Raw genomic sequence first — 18,237 nt, forward strand, 5'->3', positions numbered from 1 at the left:
GAGACTCCATCTCAAAAAAAAAAAAAAAAACACTATGAATGAAAACGCCAAGAATGCAAATAATACCCATTGCCAGTTACCAAGAGAACTCTCTTGGAAGGCTAGAATGACACCACCCAGGGAGGGTCAATAAAGGACCGAGCGTTTTGTGAATTTCAGCACCAGAAAGAGGCCTGGAAAGCAAAGGCTGGCCCACCTTGCACAGCAATGGGAACGCGTCACCCAGGGTCCTCAATGCCACATTCATGAACTGGCAGCCTACACAGGGAGATGGGGAAGTCACACTCAGCGGGCTGTCCCAGCGCCTCCAGGACACAGCTCTCCAAGTCCCACAGGTGCCAGTCCTCTGCTGACTCCAGGCCACCATGACCAACAACCTTTGTTTCCCTGCCCCCAGCTCTAGCCAGTCCCCACATCGAAAGGTGATAACTGAAGTTGTCAGGGATCCTTACCTACCCAGCTTCCACTGCCGCTGCTTCCTGGAGCACTGCAGGGCCCTGGGCCCTGCAACTGGCCCAGGACTGCCAGAAAGAGCCAGGGGCACAGCCGTGGCTGGCAGACCACACCCCCCTACCACCACCATGAGGAGCTGCGGGTCCCGGGTCAGCCAGCCAGGCCCTGACTCCCCACGCCCACTGACCAACAGAGCGGGCTCAGGTGCATCCCCGCAGCAGGCACAGGCTCAGGGCTCCAGATGTTTTCTCCATCAGTAAACAGATGTGGCTGTGACAGTGAGGAGGCCCCACCGCCTGAATCCTGGCCACCTCAGAAGCCCACACAGGGCAGGAGCTGCTGCTTCTTATTTTACTCCCTAGGATGGAGAAGGCGGAGGGGTTCCCAGGACTTACATAGGAAGAACAGCAGATACTTTACCCAAAATAAACAAAAGAGAACAATCCTTCTGCCAAACCAACCTTTCAATATTATTTAGGCTGGGTGTGGTGGCTCACGCCTGTAATCCTAACACTTTGGGAAACAGAGGCGGGAGGATCGCTTGAGCCCAGTCATAAGAGACCAGCCTGGGCAACATGCTAAGACCCTGTCATTACAAAAAATGTAAAAACTAGCCGGGTGTGGTGGTGCACGCCTGTAGCCCCAGCTCCTTGGAAGCCTGAGGCAGGAAGACTGCTTGAGCCCAGGAGATCGAAGCTGCAATGAGCCGCGATCCCGCCTGCACTCCAGCCTGCACAGGCGGAGGCCCCGTCTCCAAAATAAATAAAATAAAATAATTTTGTCGTTGCTTATTCCTCATAGTCAGTCTCATGCTACCAAGTGACCAGGCCACTTTAATGGACGTGAGGAACTGACAGAGGCCACGTTAATAACAAACTTTTTTTTTTTTTTATTGGAGATAAAAACAGCAAAGTCCCACATACCATACCCTACAAGACACAACGTGTGCGGACGAGCCTTGGCTGCGTACCGGTGCTGCAGGATGAGGCTGTCCGCCGGGCCTGGGCTGCTGCAGCTACGCAGGGAGGCGGCCCCGTTGCAAAGTGCGGTTTCTCTGCGAAGGTGGCGGCGGGTCAGTGGCAAAGGGCCATGGTTTCCATGTTAAGGAAGCGGACGTGCATCTTGGTCTCAATGTCAATCCCCTGCCAGATCTGGAAGGTATGGACCAGCGTTCAGGGCACATTCCCGCCACCACCTCACACCTGACCAGGCCCCGGTCCTCGGTCCTTCCCCACCTACCCTCTCCTGCCACCAACTGTGATGCTCCGGGCAGGTGAAACCCAGAGAGCTGTGTTTCAAGGCTATGAGCTAAGCGAGGACGAAAAACTTCCATCTGTCTTTTTTGCTGGTTAATTTGGCTCTGACATTTGGATTCTCTCTGAGATTGTCACAGCAAGTTATTATTAAGTACTGAATCCAAGCTCTTAGCTCCAAGTCATTTGAATCTCACCCACCACTTCAGGTTCTGTGATTTTCATGCAAATTACACAACCCCATTATGTCCCCTTTCCATGGGTACAATGCGGGACCCCCAACCTGTGCCGCCCACTTCACAGAATGTGGGGGGCTCTAAAGGAGCCATCCTCAGCATGGACGTGTTTTGTAAACTGTTAGGGGCTGTGCAGTCACAAGGCTTCCCCAGGCCACTGTCATCAATGTAAGGATCTCCAGTGTGGTCTTTACAACCTCCCTGGGATAAGGGACCACGTGCATTCTAGAAAGACAAACTCAAGCCCAAAAAGGTCATTTCTACCCAAAGATGGCATCGTGGCCCCATTCCTGGTGCTGGTCCTGCCACTACAGTCCAGCCTGGCCAGGGCCCTGGAGTAGACCTTGCTGCTACAAGGCTATGGATGTACCCCAGTGCTCCCAAGGCTATGCCCGCCAGCGCCTTAGCAAGTCGGGGCCCACGGGGGCCACAGATGGCAGGATGGGGGTGCGAACAGGAATGGAGGGACGTGGTGGGCGGGTGACTTCTCACTGCCTCCTGCTTATGTAAGAACTTCAAACTCTCACTCTGTCACTCTCAGCATCTCCGGGGACAGCCACGAGGCTGGTAACGGGGGAAAGTCAGAGCCCCGTGGGCACCCAGGGGACAGGGAGGCCTTGGGACATTTCTGGCCGCAGCCCCCCGGTACTTCCTGCTTTCCTGAGGCTGTTCTGGGTGTCACGGGGTGTGCAGACAGCTCTGGTTCCAGTCGAGCAGCCCTGGCCGTGCACCTTGCTGGGTGCACGAGGCGTTCCCAGGGTAACACACATGACCACGCACAGTGGTTTCTGCTAAGTGCCAGGTGGCAACACGGTCACCAGGGGCAATGGAAGGAACCAGGGAATGGGAAGGGCCAGCTGGTCCCAAAAGACCCTCAAGGATACAGGGACAGGCTGGGGGGCACTAGGGGCCTGGCAGAGGCCAGCCTTTAGGGCAAGGAAGTTGGTTTCAGAGGCAAAGAAATTCATTCTACTCAGTCTGAAGCAGTGATACCTCCTCCCCAACCCTCCCTCCCTCCTCCACCTTCTAGCTCTTCATCTGTTGTCTTGCTTTGGCGGGCATCACCTGCTCAGGTGACTGGGTCCCCAGCATAAGCCAGAGTGAGTCTGCAGCACAAGTGCAATTTCGGCCTTTTCCCAGTCTGTCCGCCCTGCCAGCCCCGGGGTGGGCCATGTGCACGGCAGTCCTGGGGGCCTGCCGACCTCCGCAGTCTCCTTTCAGCCTTTTATCACAGCCGGGCCCTGTTGCCTGCCTCTCCTCTCTCCTGCCGGGTCTAACCATTGGCTGCCAGGCTCAGCCTTGGCTCCACGGGGCTGTGATCCTGAGGGCCCAGTCCCCCAGTCCTGCTCTGGGCTCCTTGGCCAGAAGCCGTGATCCTTCCTTCCCTAATCCTCTCTCCCTCTTGGTCTCCTGCTCCCGACTTCCTTGTCTTCCTCAAGCCCCGCAAAAGCACTTGGGAACACTGTTGTGATGCCCAGGGCCCAAGTGCGGGGAGGGGATGGGGCGGGGGTCCCCTCCCTGCCACAGGACATCTGATCATCTAAACGGCCAGGAGCAGCTCTTGACTTGCGAGGCCAGCACTGGCCTAACCACCGTCCACCAGCAGAGGCTGGAGAAGCCATCAGGGAGGAGCGTAGAGTGGGCGGCCACTTCACCAAAGTGACATCTTAGGACACAGCGAGGAAGGCCCGGGCACAACGTGTGCAGTCGGCTCCAATCTGAGCTTCTGACAAACACTATTTCTACACACACGGAGTTTCCAGAATCCCTGTTCCAACTACAACAGGGCTTCCTTTTTTTTTGTTTGTTTGAGACGGGGTCTCACTCCATCACCCAGGCTGGAGCACAGTGGCGTGATCTCAGCTTACTGCAACCTCTACCTCCTGGTTTCAAGCGATCCTCGTGCCTCAGCCTCCCGACTAGCTGGGATTACAGGCGCCCACCACCACGCCTGGCTAAGTTTTGTATTTTTAGTAGAGACAGGGTTACACCATGTTGGTCAGGCTAGTCTTGAACTCCTGACCTCAGGTGCTCTGCCCACCTCAGCCTCCCAAACTGCTGGGATTACAGGCGTGAGCCACCAAGCCCAGCCTACAACAGGGGTTACTTCTGAGAGGGGCAGTGGGACCCCAGGTGAGAGAGAATTTGGTTTACACTGTATACCCTTTTGTACTGCTTACATTGTTTTGACTATGTGTGAATATTACCTTTTCCATAAAAAGTAAGAAAAACCAGTTTAAATGGCTTTAAAGGCCACGCCCAAGTTGACCCCTTCCTACTGAGATGTCGGTCACCCAGGAAGCCTGTCCCTTGCCACTGCAGGTAAAGGGCCATGTCCCCTCCTGACCAGTGGCCATACGAGGTCTTCAAGGGTCCCCCAAGGCCCCCACGCCCAGGCCACCCACCTTCAGGAAGTCCTCGAAGGTGATCCCCTCGTACACCTGATCAGGCTCCTGGGGACGAAGCACAGGGTGGACAGTGAGTGGTGCGGGTCCCCACACAGCTTCCTCAGGGGGACGGTCCACTGGCCTCCCCTCCCCACCAACACCCGAATGTCCGTGGTTGAGGCTGTTTGGGAGGAATCAGAAGAGGGGAACGTTCTGGATTATCTGCCTCCAGCATGCAGCCGGTCACCCTGCACCTCCAATATCCTCATTCATGGGCTTGAGGGTGGGATGGGAGCTGAGCGTGGCTTACCAGGGCCCTGGCAATGCATGGCTCAGAGCAGCAGCCCTCCCCACCCCCAGCCCCCCAGGGAGAGAATCCAAGGTGTGGGTGACACGGGGGCAAGGGGCTCTCTTTCCCCACTCAGCCCACCTCACCACCAGCCCCCCAGCAGCTGGGCCACTAAGATGCCTCCTGTCCCCCCCAGGGCCGGCCTCCTCATGCCTGCGCTGTGCTGATAAGAAGATTCCAGGCTAATCTAAGCTCACAGACCTCGGGGGGAGGTCAGTGAAACACAGGGCCAGCCGGTGAGGCCCACGCCTCATGCCTCATGAGTCACCGTGACAACCCAAGACCTCTGGGGAGGCACGGCCGGAGGGTGACCACAAGGAGCTTCTCCGTGCCAAACAGGTTTGGCAGAGCCGGTCTCCGTCTACTCTGCATCCTGCCTGCTCTGGGGACGACACCAGGAGCTCCTGCCCCTTTCACCGATACTCTCAGGATCCCACCGACAAGCCTCCAAAAACCTCACCCAGCAGCAGCACGCTTCGTGACAGCGAAAATCTGCTGACATCCCAGGTGCCCTTCAATAGAAGGTGAGGGACATAAATCTCAGTCATCCACCCTATTTGCAAGGCCAGCACTGGCCTCACCACCATCCACTAGCAGAGGCAACCATTAACCACTTATGCCTAGTGTTCCATTGCTGGAACGCTAAGCTGTGGGAGTTACTTATATTCTACTGCTCAAGGTCATCACCAAGGTCTGATTGCAAAAATTCTAAAAGCTGCAACCTCAGGCAAAAATGGGTTAAGAAGGGGTTGATCTATATGTCTCACTATGGAAAAGGCTCTGAGATATGTATACAGCAGATAAAGAACAAAAAAACAAAACCCAACAAGCAGAAAGATGTCTGCAGGTCTGTGCGTGCAAACCTTTCCTTTGATAACCAGACCTCCACCATCTGCCCTGTGGGTGCATGGGGTCATATGGAGAAAAGGGGAAGCCACATCAGTTCAATTATGTTTTGCATAAATCAAAAATAAAAGACACGCATGTATACATTGGTATATGTAGAAAAAAACTCACAGGAGGGAGTCCTTTTAGGGAAGAGGACCTGGGCTTGGCGGGGGGAGCAGGAGAGACTCGAAGCTCTCTCTGTGACTCTCTGAAATTCTGTACGTGTGTGTAAGAACACGGGAGGCACACACTAAGCGTGTTATGCGCCAGGCATGTATGTCCCAAGTGCCTTCCAAATGCTATTGTTTTGTTTTGTTTTTGAGACAGTCTCGCTCTGTTGCCCAGGCTGGAGTGCAATGGCACAATCTTGGCTCACTGTGACCTCTGCCTCCCAGGTTCAAGTGATTCTCCTGCCTCAGCCTCCCAAGTAGCTGGGATTATTATAGGCATGCACCACCATGCGTGGCTAATTTTTAAATTTTTTAGTAGAGATGGGAGTTTCACCATGTTAGCCAGGCTGGTCTCGAACTCCTGACTTCAAGCAATCCACCTGCCTTGGCTTCCCAAAGTGCTGCAATTACAGGTGACCAAATGCTATTGTTAGAATTTAATGACAGATGCCAATTTCACGACAGGCCCTGAGTTGGGTTCTGGTCTCTCTCCCATATTACAGATGAGAGGCACAGATGGGAGCTGCCTGTCCAGCTGGGAGCATCGAGCTGCCTCCAAGTCCTTGAGGGCCGTTTCTACTGGCAGGACTTTGCAGGCCTTTTAGTTTCCTCTTTATACTTAAAAAATTTTGGCCGGGCACAGTGGCTCACACCTGTAATCCCAGCACTTTGGAAGGCTGAGGCGGGCGGATCACGAGGTCGGGAGATCGAGACCATCCTGGCTAACACAGTGAAACCCCGTCTTTACTAAAAATACAAAAAATTAGCTGGGCATGGTGGTGGGCACCTGTAGTCTCAGCTACTCAGGAGGCTGAGGCAGGAGAACAGCGTGAACCCAGGAGGTGGAGCTTGCAGTGAGCCGAGATCCCGCCACTGTACTCCAGCCTGCGCAACAGAGCGAGACTCTGTCTCAAAAAAAAAAAAAAAAAAAAAAAAAATTTGGCCAGACACAGTGGTTCACATCTGTCATCCCAGCACGTTGGGAGGCCAAGGCAGGAGGATTGCTGGAGGCCAGGAGTTCGAGACCAGACTGGTCAACATAACGACATCTCTTTTCAGCAATACATCTCTTTTTAAAAAAACTTTAAAAAATCAGCTGGGTGTGGTGTTGTACACCTGTAGTCCCAGCTGCTCCATAGGCTGAGGTAGGAGGATGGCTTCAGCCCAGGAGATGGAAGCTGTAGTGAGCTATGATCACACCACTGCACTACAGTTTGGGCGACAGAATGAGACCCTGCCTCTTAAAAAATAAATAATAAATTACCAAAAAAAATGAAACCCAGCAGTTCTCGGCTAGCCTGGGCCAGCCCTGTCCCTAAGGGCTCCTTCCTCCCTGACTTCCCACTCACGGGCACAGTGGCTGCCCTCCCTGCCGGGCCACCCTAGGTTCCCAGGCTGGCCAAGGGGAGCTAATTATAGAAAAGGCCTCCGTGGCCAGCGTCTGGGGCTGGAAAGGGGGTGATTGGTGCAAGGAAGGAGGGCAGGGAGTGGGGGAAGCAGTCCCCCAGTCAAGCATCCATGGGTGCGACCTCCTGAGAAAGCACTCTCAAAACATCCCACGGGCTGGCGTGGTGGCTCACACCTGGAATCCCAGCACTTTGGGAGGCCAAGGTGGGTGGATCACTTGAGGTCAGGAGTTCAAGACCAGCCTGGCCAACATGGTGAAACCGCATCTCTGCTAAAAATACAAGTTAGCCGGGCATAGTGGCACATGCCTGTAATTCCAGCACTTGGGAGGCTGAGGCAGAAGAATCACTTGAACTCAGGAGGTGGAGGTTGTAGTGAGCCAAGATGGTGCTACTGCACTCCAGCCTGGGCGACAGAGTAAGACTTGGTCTTGAAAAAAACAAGAGATTCTGCCTCAGTCAATAACTGCCTTTGGAAGTCCATTAAAGTGGGGACCACGGATCGTTTGTCTTCAGCGGGTAGCACAGTGAGAACGGGAAGTGTCCTCAGAGGCCAGGCGGGATTGAACCAATGCAGCTGCCCCTTGCCCCCAGCTCAGGCCCGTACTCAGCTCGGTCTGGGTTTATCTGGCCGAGGTTTACACCAGAAGGATTTTAAGAGCGCCCAGTTTTAAGAGCGCCCAGAGGACCCATGAGTGAAGAACGAGGTGCAGATGAGCCCTCTGCCTGGCAGCCGCCTTCCTGGTTCCGGGGCTACCTCCACCTCCCGGGGGCTTGTGGGCAGCGGGTGCACCCCGGAGCCTGCCTCCGCCCCGAGATGCCGCTGCTTCCCAGGCTGCTGGGGTTTTATGCAGATCAGCAGCTGCCAGCAATTTCACTACAGCAAATTAAGAAAACTGTCACCAATTGAAACTGGAGTAGGACAGGGAGCAATTTGAAGAAGGAGAGTGTAATTAAATTAAATGGGAATTTGGCCCGACAACCGGCGGGGATCCCTGCTCTCCCCACCGAGGTCACGAGCCCTCTCCTGTGGTGGTTAATCTGCTGAGTGCAGAGGTTTCCCCCAAGCCAGAAGCTTCCCCCCGGGCTCCAGAGGCAGACAGATAAAATACATGCCAGGAAGCCGACCGACCACAGCCCCCGCCTCTGGGAGCAGGCCCAGGCAGGCGGCCTCATGTCCCTCAAGGACGGGGCTGGGGCACAGAGAGCAGGATCCAGCATGAACCCCCCTCCGCTCTGGCCTGGGCCAACACAAACCCATCAGGGTGTCTAGAGACGCACCTGCTTTAGACACACAGCGGCAAAGGGCTGACCCGTCAGGGGGGCCACCCAAACCCCTCAAGGAACACACGACACCCAGGTGGTCACCTGCCTTCCTGAGTGGTCCCGAGGCTTAGCGCCTCAGGGCTGGGGGCTGGCGGGCTGCGCCCGTCCTTACAAGAGGAAATCTTCCCAGCACAGGAGAGATCGAAAGGTCTAGAGGATTCTCTATGCTCTCTGAGCCTCAGTTTCCCCACCAGTCAAAATGAGGCAAAATGTAGGAAATGATGAACATGGGAAGGCCGGTCCCCTCTCTTCCCTGTCATTTACACACCAGCCCCTACCTCAGCTTCTCCACCTGACCCCACGCTGACCCCTGCTCCAAGGCCAGAAGTCGCCTCTGAGTCATTTGTTAAGAAATAAACTAATTAAGGCCAGCCTGTGCCATGTGCTGCCCAGGCCTGGCTCCAGGGCCAAGTGCTGCTATGAGCACTGACTGAGGCCAGGATGGGGGCCGGGGGCGCTATGCAGGTGAGGGCTCCTGGACCTCGAGCTCTGCTTCCCTGCCTGTGCAGTTCTCTGGGGACTGGGACTTTCAGTCTCCTGGGGGACAGGAAGGGCTGGGAGAGGTTTCTGAGCTCCACAGGCCACAGGTAGAGCAGGTGGCAAAATACACCAGGCCCCATCCCCCGTGAGGCCTTCCAGAAACACAGAGCATGCGCGGGAAAGGCACTGCGTGTCTCAGGAGGGCTGCAGGGCACTCACCATCTGCCCCACGCACACGCTGGCCGCCTCCATCATGGCCCCGTCGGCGATGGAGCGAGCGGACTCCTTCTCGATGTGGGGGTTTCCTGACAGCAGCTCCTCGACCACCTGCCGGGTGGGGCGGAAACAAACCGTGACCTTGGCCCTCCATCAGGGTCGTGGGGGTGGGAGGGAGGTGCCAGGAACCCAGGGCGGGCCAGAGGAGCATACTTTACATTTCGATATTCTTCCAGGGTGATGCGGCCGTCGCTGTCCGAGTCGTACATGTGGAACAGAACTGGGGTGGCAGGGGACAGAGGGGACTCTGTCAGGCGGGGCCTGGCCCCTGCCACCCCGAAATCTACACTAAAGACACCAATAACCAAACCTCAATGCCAAAGCCAGAGGGGTCAGGCACGAGCTGTGGGACCAGACTGACCACTTCCTACTGGGTGACCTTGGGCCCGTGACCTAACTTCTCTGAGCCTCAGTTTCCTCATCTGTGAAATGGGAATAACAACAGCGTCTACCTCGTGGTCTTAGGAGGGCTGGGAGTTAGCGCTGTGGCCCCATGAACATGATGATAGTAAGCGTTACCCGTTAACACAAGTCAACAGTGTTGAGTTCAAAATATTGCTCCCACAGCCCCAGGAGGCCCCACGTCTCAGCCGTGGCAGGTGGTGGTCCACAATGCTTCTGATCTGGGCCCGACCAATCTAACGTGGGCGGTCCCAGGCCTGGTATCAGGGAGGCGCTGGCCGGGAGGGGGCCTCTCCCTGTGGTTCCCAGCACGGCCTTGGGAGCTGGAGCTCTCCCAAGTCTCCTGTGTTGGCCTTTTCTTTTTTAATGTATTTATTTTTTCGAGATGAAGTCTCGCTCTATCACCCAGGCTGGAGTGCAATGGCACGATCTGGACTCACTGCAACCTCTGCCTCCTAGGTTCAAGAGATTCTCCTGCTTCAGCCTCCCGAGTAGCTGGGATTACAGGTGCATGCCGCCACGCCCAGGTAATTTTTGTATTTTTAGTAGAGACAGGGTTTCACCAGTTGGCCAGGCTGGTCTCAAACTCCCAACCTCAAATGATCCCCCCGCCTCAGCCTCCCAAAGTGCTGGGATTACAGGTGTGAGCCACCATGCCTGGCCGGCATTTATTTATTATTGTTATTATTTTTTTCAGAGATGGGGTCTCCCTCTGTCACACAGGCTGAATGTAGCGGTGCAATTGTAGCTCACTGCAGCCTCCATCTCCTGGGCTCAAACAACCCTCCCACCTCAGTCTCCTGAGTACCAGGGACCACGGGCACGCAGCACCACTATGCTGTGCTAATTTTTTTATTTTGTAGAGGTGAGTGTCTTTCTCCCTGTTGCCCAGGCTGGGCCCTGAACTCCCGGCTTCAAGTGATCCTCCCCACTCAGCCTCCTAAGGTGCTGGGATTATAGACACGCGCCACTGAGCCCAGCGGGCATTTATTGAACACTGACCAGAAGCCCAGGTGTGCAAAGCGCTTCACAAACCTCTCCATCTCCCTCTCACCCAACCCCAAGAGGCCAGGGATGCCTGAGCCCTGCCTCCCAGACAGACTGTCAAAGCTCACGGAAGTTAAGGCGTTTGCCCCCAGCCACACCACTAAGGGACAGGAAACCAGGGATTTGGACCTGAGTCCGTCCTGTTCCTCGCCCCTTGGAGCAGACAGGAAGCCAGGCTCACACCAGGGACCCCTGCCTGGGCGGTTCCCACCAGCCCCACGTACACATTCCAGTGCTAAATATAGTCAAGTCCCATGTTTACATTTTCTTGATGAGGAGGCTGACCTGGGGCGGGGCACAGAGGGATGTCAAGAGTCATGGGAAAGGCCACAGGAAAAGGAGATGTGACTCGGGCCACTGCCTGGGACCTGTGCGGCTGACCAGCTGGGACCGCGACTGAACCCACTCGGGAGCCAGAACACAGTGGGGCTGGTCTCAGGAACCCAGCAATAGCACAGCCCACGGAGGAGGGAGAGGAGGAAACTGACTATGGGGGCACTTCCTGTGTGCCAAAGGCTGACTGTGTGATCTTGCCCAGCCCTCAGAACCACATACAATCGGCATACCCACGTTCTGGGTCAAGGTTCAAGGTCACATGGCTGGTAGATGAGAGGGGCCGCATTGGAACCCAGGTCTTTGCATCAAGGGCCTTGTTGCACAGCCACTGCACAACCCCCTTCTAGTCCCAGGAAGCCGCAAGCTGCTGAGGAATGTTTAGGATGAGGGCGCCGGGAACGGGAGACAGCAATGCCAGCCTCACAGGGACGAGGGCTGGTGTCCCCAAGCCCTCCAAGCCCCCAAGCCAATGCACACCCAGCCTCCTGCTGCAGGGGTGCCTTGTGTTCTGAGGACTGAGGGGAGGCTGCACCCCAGGCCAGGTGTGAGCAAGGGGACTCAGTAGCACGCACATCTCAGCTTCTCCTTCCGGGACAGCTCCACCTGTTCCTCGTCCATGCTGGTGTCGATGGGCCGGAAGTAGGACATGATGGTCAGGAAGTCCTCGAAATTGATCTCATCAGCCAGGCCACTGGGTCCCTTGCGCAGGTTCCTACAGGAGCAACAAGGAGGGTTTTGGAAATAAATGAAGAACCGGATCTTGTCCTCTTGCTACCGTTAGCGCCGAAAACTCTGCTCTCAGGGCACAAACTGGACCCACGATGGCTGCTCTCGCCTTGAGTCTGTGCCCCAGAAACCTGCTTCGTGGAGGGGCTGGGGGCTGCAGAAGCTGAAAGCTCAGTCCCTGCCTTGCCCTCATGGAGCTCCCATCAGGCGGGTGGAAGAGAGACAGACCACTGCATGACTGTTGATTCAGGCGGGGACAGAGGGAAGCGTGGGTGTGTGGTGGTGCACACAGGTGAGCATTTATGAGGAAACCGAGCAATCCAGTAACTCACCAAATACCTCTCCCGATCTTCCTTTAGTTCAGGGGTTGGCAAACAGCCCACGGGCCCAATCTGGCCTGTCATCTATTTTCATACAGCCCATGAATTAAGAAGACTTTCTGGGCCCAGCACTCTGGCCGAGGTGGGCAGATCACCTGACATCAGGAGTTCGAGACCAGCCTGGCCAACATGGTGACACCACGCCTCTACTAAAAATACAAAAATTAGCCGGGCGTGGTGGTGTGCACCTGTAGTCCCAGCTATGCGGGAGGCTGAGGCAGGAGAATGGCTTGAACCTGGGAGGTGGAGGTTGCAGTGAGCCGAGATCACACCACTGCACTCCAGCTTGGATGACAGAGGGAGACCCTGTCTTAAAAAAAAAAAAAAAAAAAGAAGACTTTTCACACGTTTATCTTAATTTTGTCAGAGTCAGGGTCTCACTCCATTGCCCAGGCTGGAGTTTGGTGGTGTGATCATAGCTGACGGCAGCCTCAAACTCCTGGGCTCAAGCGATCCTCCTGTCTTAGCCTCCCAAAGTGCTGGGACTCTATGTGACAGCCATGTGCCTGGCCGGTTTTCACATTTTTAAATAGTTGAAAAAATGCTTGCCAAAAAAAAAAAAAAGTCAAAAGAATAGTATTTCATGACGAGTGAAAATTACATGAAATTCAAATGTCAGTGTCCATAAATAAAATTTTATTGGCACACAGCCATGCCCATTCATTTATGCTTGTCTGCACAGTTGAGTAGATGCAAGAGAGACTGCGTGGCCCGCAAAGCCTAAAATATTTACTCCTTGTCTTTTTACAGAAAAAGTTTGCCAACCTCTGCTCACTCTCACTAGTTCAAAATTTTAGGATGGTGATTGACTGCAAGCATCACTAAGTAATCTGTTTATACACAAATACAAAGTTTGCCAGTGATGGAAAGTTTTGTGGTAAGTTAGGGCAGGTTTGAGCCTGGCCGTATCAATGTGCTTTTTGGAGGAGGCAAGAAAGGGCTGGTGTTCCAGGGGACGGGGACACAGGGAGTCATGCCCCATGCCGGGCACAGTGCCTGACACCCAGATGAGGGGCTCAGAAATGTGTGGTCCAGCTCGGGTCTTGGCAGTTGCTAAGAAAATAGCTTGGAGGCCAGGCGCAATGGCTCACGCCTGTAACCCCTGCACTTTGGGAGGTTGAGGCAGGCCAATTGCTTGAGCTCTGGATTTCAAGACCACCCTGGGCCACAGGGAGAAGCCCCGTCTCTACAAAAAATACAAACAATTAGCTGGGTGCGGCGGTGTGCACCTGCAGTCCCAGCTACTTGGGGAGCTGAGGTGGGAGGACTGTTGGAGCCCAGGAGGCCAAGGCTGCAGTGAGCCAAGATCACGCCACTGCACTCCAGCCTGGGTGACTAAGTTTGAGATCCTGTCTCAAACAAAACAAAACAAACAGCCTGGAGACGACTCCAAACCCGAGCTCCTGACTCACTGTCCTCAAACCTTATCACTAACGGACTCCGACTGTGAGCGCCCGAGGCCGCTGGGGAGGCTGTCATACAGCTGGCAAGCTCAAGGTTCTGCCACAGCCCCTCAGTGTGGCCCTTTGGAAGGGGCAGTCCCTAGCTGGCCCGGGGTGGCTAACAGTTAGTGGTTAGTGCTTGGATGTCACTTGGGTTCCACCCAGGGCATGACTGCACCTCCACTGCAATTCTCTCTTTAGAGGTTCATCTACTACTCCTTTTCAGCACCCAGCAAATACACTAACACCCATACGACAGCCTCTAAGTGGCCCGGGAACTGCCTTTCTTTTTATCTTTCTCTTCCAGATTTTCCAGGGAGAGGTGGGGTCCCAAGTCTGGATAAGAGAAGGCAGAAACTGCCCATCTGCGGGATGAGATCCGTCCTTCCCCCAGGAAGGCCATCTTTATGTGTTTTCACAGGTCTCCCTTCTTTCTTTTATCGGATGAAGCTCCCAACTGCTCCTGCCACAGGCTTTAATAACCTTGAAGTTCTCGCTGTGGGCGGCACAGACCAAATTTGCAGAGCATAAAAATAGCCCCCGGACTTATCAGGCCGCTCTGAAAGCCCTTCCCACAGCGACTGGCTCACACGTCCTTCTCAAGTGGTTTAGGCTGCAGCAAGAGGGATTAGGTGAAAATGTGACAGACCCCTGGGGAAGGCAGGGTGTGTGTCCTTCTGGGACGGTTGAGACCTGTTCTGCTTCAGCCTCAGGACCCAATTCAAGGAAGGAGGGTCCCTTCCCCTCCGAGTGCTCGCAGAGGTCTGCAGAGACCAACATTATGGTCTCCAAAGGCAATGAGAGCCAGCGCCAAGGAAACCCAGACAGAGCACCTAGAACCAGCCCCACCTGCTCTCTAACTCCATTTTTTTAAATAAAAGGTTTTTTTTTTTTTTTTTTTTTTTTTTTTTTAGAGATGCGATCTCCCTATATTGCCCAGACTGGTCTTGAACCCTGGCCATATGCAATCCTACTGCCTCAGCCTCCTCAGCTGCTGGGATTACAGGCGCGTGCCACCACACCCAGCCCTCTGCTCCCATTTCTAAAATGAGCACCAGGATGAAGATCAGTGGACAGAAAACAGGGGCTACATCTAAATCTGCGGCCCAGCATGAGGACAGGCCATTTTCTCTCCTTTTGCAAAGATGCCACCTTAACTTTCTAATTCTCCTGTAAGGAATGGAGTGCCCCTGGAGGTGGGGATGGGCTCAAAATACCCCTTCCCCAAGACCTGTTCCCAAAGAGTCTTAGGAACAAAGGCTGAGGCTGGTATTTCTTGAAAGGAAAATCCTGTTTCCAGTATCTCCTCTGAAATCCTCCTCCAGCTTCTTCTCAGCATTTACAGGATATGACGTGAAGCCCTTTTCCAATAGTTACAGGCTCCCAGCCGTAGCCCACGAAGTGTTCTGGGTGCAGGCCAGAGGAAACCCTTTTTAAAATCATCCCCTCCCTCGGTGACTTCTGGACCAGCCTTAGTCACTGGCACCTCCCTTTCTCCACACCAGGTTTCTCTAAAGAGCAGCTGGAGGCTGAGGTCCGGGGACCCACAGGGGAGGCTCTCACCGCCCCATACCTGGCCACCGCCCTCCCCTTCTGGCTCGGCCCGGATCCCCGGCCATCTTTCAGTGGCAGCTCCATCAGGCAGGCACAATGACAGCTGCTCTCAGCTCCAGACCCGAAGTCTCCTGGATGACCCCCACATCCCCACACCCAACCACCCCCAGGTTCACACCTCTAGTCAGTCTCTGGGAACCTTCCTTTTCTCTCCTGGCCCCTGCAGCTGCCTGGCCCAGCCCCCACCTTCCCGTGCACTCCAAGTGCAGCTGGAATGAGCTTTGCAAAATGCAAATCGGAGCCTGTCGCTCCCCTGCTCAGCACCCTCCTGGGGCCTCCCCCGTCCTCCTGGTAACCCCCAGTCCCACCTGGACTCCCAGGCCTGCAGGGTGGTCTCAGCCACCCACACCAGCGCAGACCTCACCGCCCCTTTCTGCCTAGCTCCCTCCTCAGGGTCCCCACAGGCCTGTCCCACCTGGAGTCCCCCGAGATGTGAGATGTGGCCACTTGTTTCAACGTCCACCTTCTGAACACTCAATATTCCCCAATGACTGATGTCCCTGCCCCCCTCCTTCAGGGAGCGCCACGCCTGTGCCCAGTCTCTGTCCTAAATCAGACCCTTAAAGGAGGAGGAGGCTACTGCCTCCATCTGCCTGTCCCTACGTCTGACAGCGGCATGCCCAGTGCACCCTCTTGTCTTCTGAAAACAGGCGTCCGCCCTGGCCCTTTCCCCACACCCTGTCTGCTGGAGAGCGGCTGTTCATGGAAAACAGCCTGGCAGGTACGTGAATTCCACCCCAAGAGCCCAAAACACAACTCCTGGGTCTGTCCAGGATCGTGAGGCCGACAGACCCGAGTTGGAATCCCAGTTCCTACAAGTGACAGCGGACAGCCAAGTGACCTTGGGTCAAGTTTTTCTTTAAGGAATAAGAGCATACACTAAAATGCGTAGGTCTTGTGTTCGGACAAACATGCCCTTGTGAAATCCACCTCTCATCCACCCCAGAAGTTCCCTCTTCCAACTTTACAACTGGCCAGAGTTGCGCCCAAGCCTTCTGAAAACAAGCCTTGCACAGACACATACTCCCTACACGTGGACACATGCTCCCTCTCGCGTGTGCACGCGTACAAACACACACACACACACACACATGCACAGGCGCCCCCTGGGCTCTGGTCCCCTGTACCATCTTCCTGTCAGTGCCTCCAATTCTAGGTCCCATCAGGGGCCACGCCTCCCACCCTGACGCCTGCTTTGGCTCATTTGGGGACTGGCCTAAGACGCACCGCCCACCTCTGAGTCCTTTCTCTGAGAACCAGGATTTAAAGGGAAATGGTGCACCAGATTCCACTCTGTCTTTGCCACCGACTGTGCAACTTCACACACTTCACAGTCACTTAAGCTCCACAGGCCTCTTCTCTTTGGCAAACATGGCAACTGGCCGTGAAGATTCCTGCGGTACCAGGTCTCTCACCCCAACTCCTGATCCAACCCTTCCTCCTCATCTATAACCTCCCAGCGGGCTCAGAGCTGCCCCCTGTGCCCCAGATCCTCAGGGCAGCCCTGACCCAAGCCCGGGACCACGATTCACTCCTCCCTGGCCTCCACCTCCCATTCCCACCCTACAACCAACCAGCAGTCACAGCGACCTCTGCAAAGTGCAAACCTGGCTCACCCACCCTCCTACACCCTCACCTCAAAGTCCATCAGCGCCCCCATCTCAGCTCCTGAAGACCCCTGTTGTTGGTCCACAGAGGCTGCCCAATGCAGCCTGTCCTCCCCACACCACGCTGGCCTCTCTGTGATCCAGCTAGGTCCGCCTCTCAGCTCCCCAAGCTCCCTGTGCCACAGGGCCTTTGCACACACAGTTCCCATCGCCTGGAACCTTCTCTCCCTGCTTTTCCGGTTTAACTCTTGGTCACTCTCTCACCAGGTCTTGCCCCATGGGCCACAGAGGAAGGCCCCTGCATCTCCAGGGGAAGCTGAAGGACCTCTCCCAGTGAGCAGCACCCCCAGTTTCCAGTGGGACTCAGGGAGGCTCAGCACCTTGCCCAGGGTCCCACATCCCTGGCAGAACCAGGGTGAGTGGTTCATCCCTGCACAGCTCAAAACCCATCAGGGAAGCCCCATGGTCTCATCACCACACCACCACACCTGTTCCTGTCCTTCCTCTTTCCGCCCATCCTCCACTTCCCAACCATCTTTGCACACATGGGGACATTGGGGCAAATAGGCTGGCTGGCCTCAGTGTGTCTGCCACAGGCCTCAGCAGCATGGGGAGAGTACACCCACCCCTTCGTTCCCCCGCAGAGTCCCAGACACCTCCAGGCTCCATCCCGGGCACCCAGGTCTTTCACCTTAAACAATACTGGACACTGGGGCATGAGCTCTGGCCTGTGCCTCAGCTCTGGGACACTGGCCAGGGTGCACACCTCTTTGTAAGCCACGGCGATGAACATATGAATAGCTAACCTCGCACTTCACCACACATCCCCCCACTCCCCCTCACAGCAACCCTGCTAAGCAAGTGCTATGATTATCTCCACTTTATTTTATTTTGAGACAGAGTCTCATTCCGTTGCCCAGGCTAGAGTGCAGTGGTATGATCTTGGCTCACTGCAACCTCCACCTCCCGAGTTCAAGGGATTCTCCTGCCTCAGCCTCCCGAGTAGGTCGGATTACAGGTGTATGCCGTCACACCTGGCTAATTTTTTGTATTTTTAGTAGAGACGAGGTTTCACCATGTTGACCTGGCTGGTCTTGAATTCCTGACCTCAAGTGATCTGCCGGGCTTGGCCTCCCAAAGTGCTGGGATTACAGGTGTGAGCTGCCGCGCCCGGCCAATTATCTCCATTTTAGAGATGGTGAAACTGAGGTATCCTCCCAGATGGCCCCCCAAATCCCTGTCTCCTGGTAGTCACGTCCCTGGGCTGTCCCATCAAGAGGGGGGTGACCTAGTGACTCACTTCTAACGAAGAGACAGAGCAGGAGGAATGGGGTGTCCATTACAAAAAGAGAGTGGGATGTCTGGCCGGGCGCAGTGGCTCAAGCCTGTAATCCCAGCACTTTGGGAGGCCGAGACGGGCGGATTACGAGGTCAGGAGATCGAGACCATCCTGGCTAAC

At 55.2% G+C, this 18,237-nt stretch overlaps 1 protein-coding gene and 1 long non-coding RNA gene across 2 annotated transcripts in view; one reads left to right on the forward strand and one right to left on the reverse strand.

Annotated features, from left to right (window-relative positions):
- Positions 1-1,318: 1,318 nt before the first annotated feature.
- Positions 1,319-18,237, reverse strand: part of TESC (tescalcin) — a 63,154-nt gene continuing 46,235 nt past the window's right edge. Inside the window, 5 exon segments of the mRNA XM_023204268.3 lie at positions 1,319-1,604; positions 4,348-4,395; positions 9,168-9,275; positions 9,383-9,444; positions 11,582-11,721. Of these exon segments, the coding sequence (XP_023060036.1) occupies positions 1,527-1,604; positions 4,348-4,395; positions 9,168-9,275; positions 9,383-9,444; positions 11,582-11,721 (436 nt within the window). The 3' untranslated portion in view covers positions 1,319-1,526.
- On the forward strand, positions 10,327-14,414 carry LOC111537486. The gene is made up of 3 exons (XR_002730018.3): positions 10,327-10,491; positions 12,866-12,992; positions 13,865-14,414. It is a non-coding gene; the product is annotated as an uncharacterized LOC111537486 (long non-coding RNA).

This window comes from Piliocolobus tephrosceles, chromosome 10, assembly GCF_002776525.5.
Source record: "Piliocolobus tephrosceles isolate RC106 chromosome 10, ASM277652v3, whole genome shotgun sequence".
NCBI classification, from domain to species: Eukaryota; Metazoa; Chordata; class Mammalia; order Primates; family Cercopithecidae; genus Piliocolobus; species Piliocolobus tephrosceles.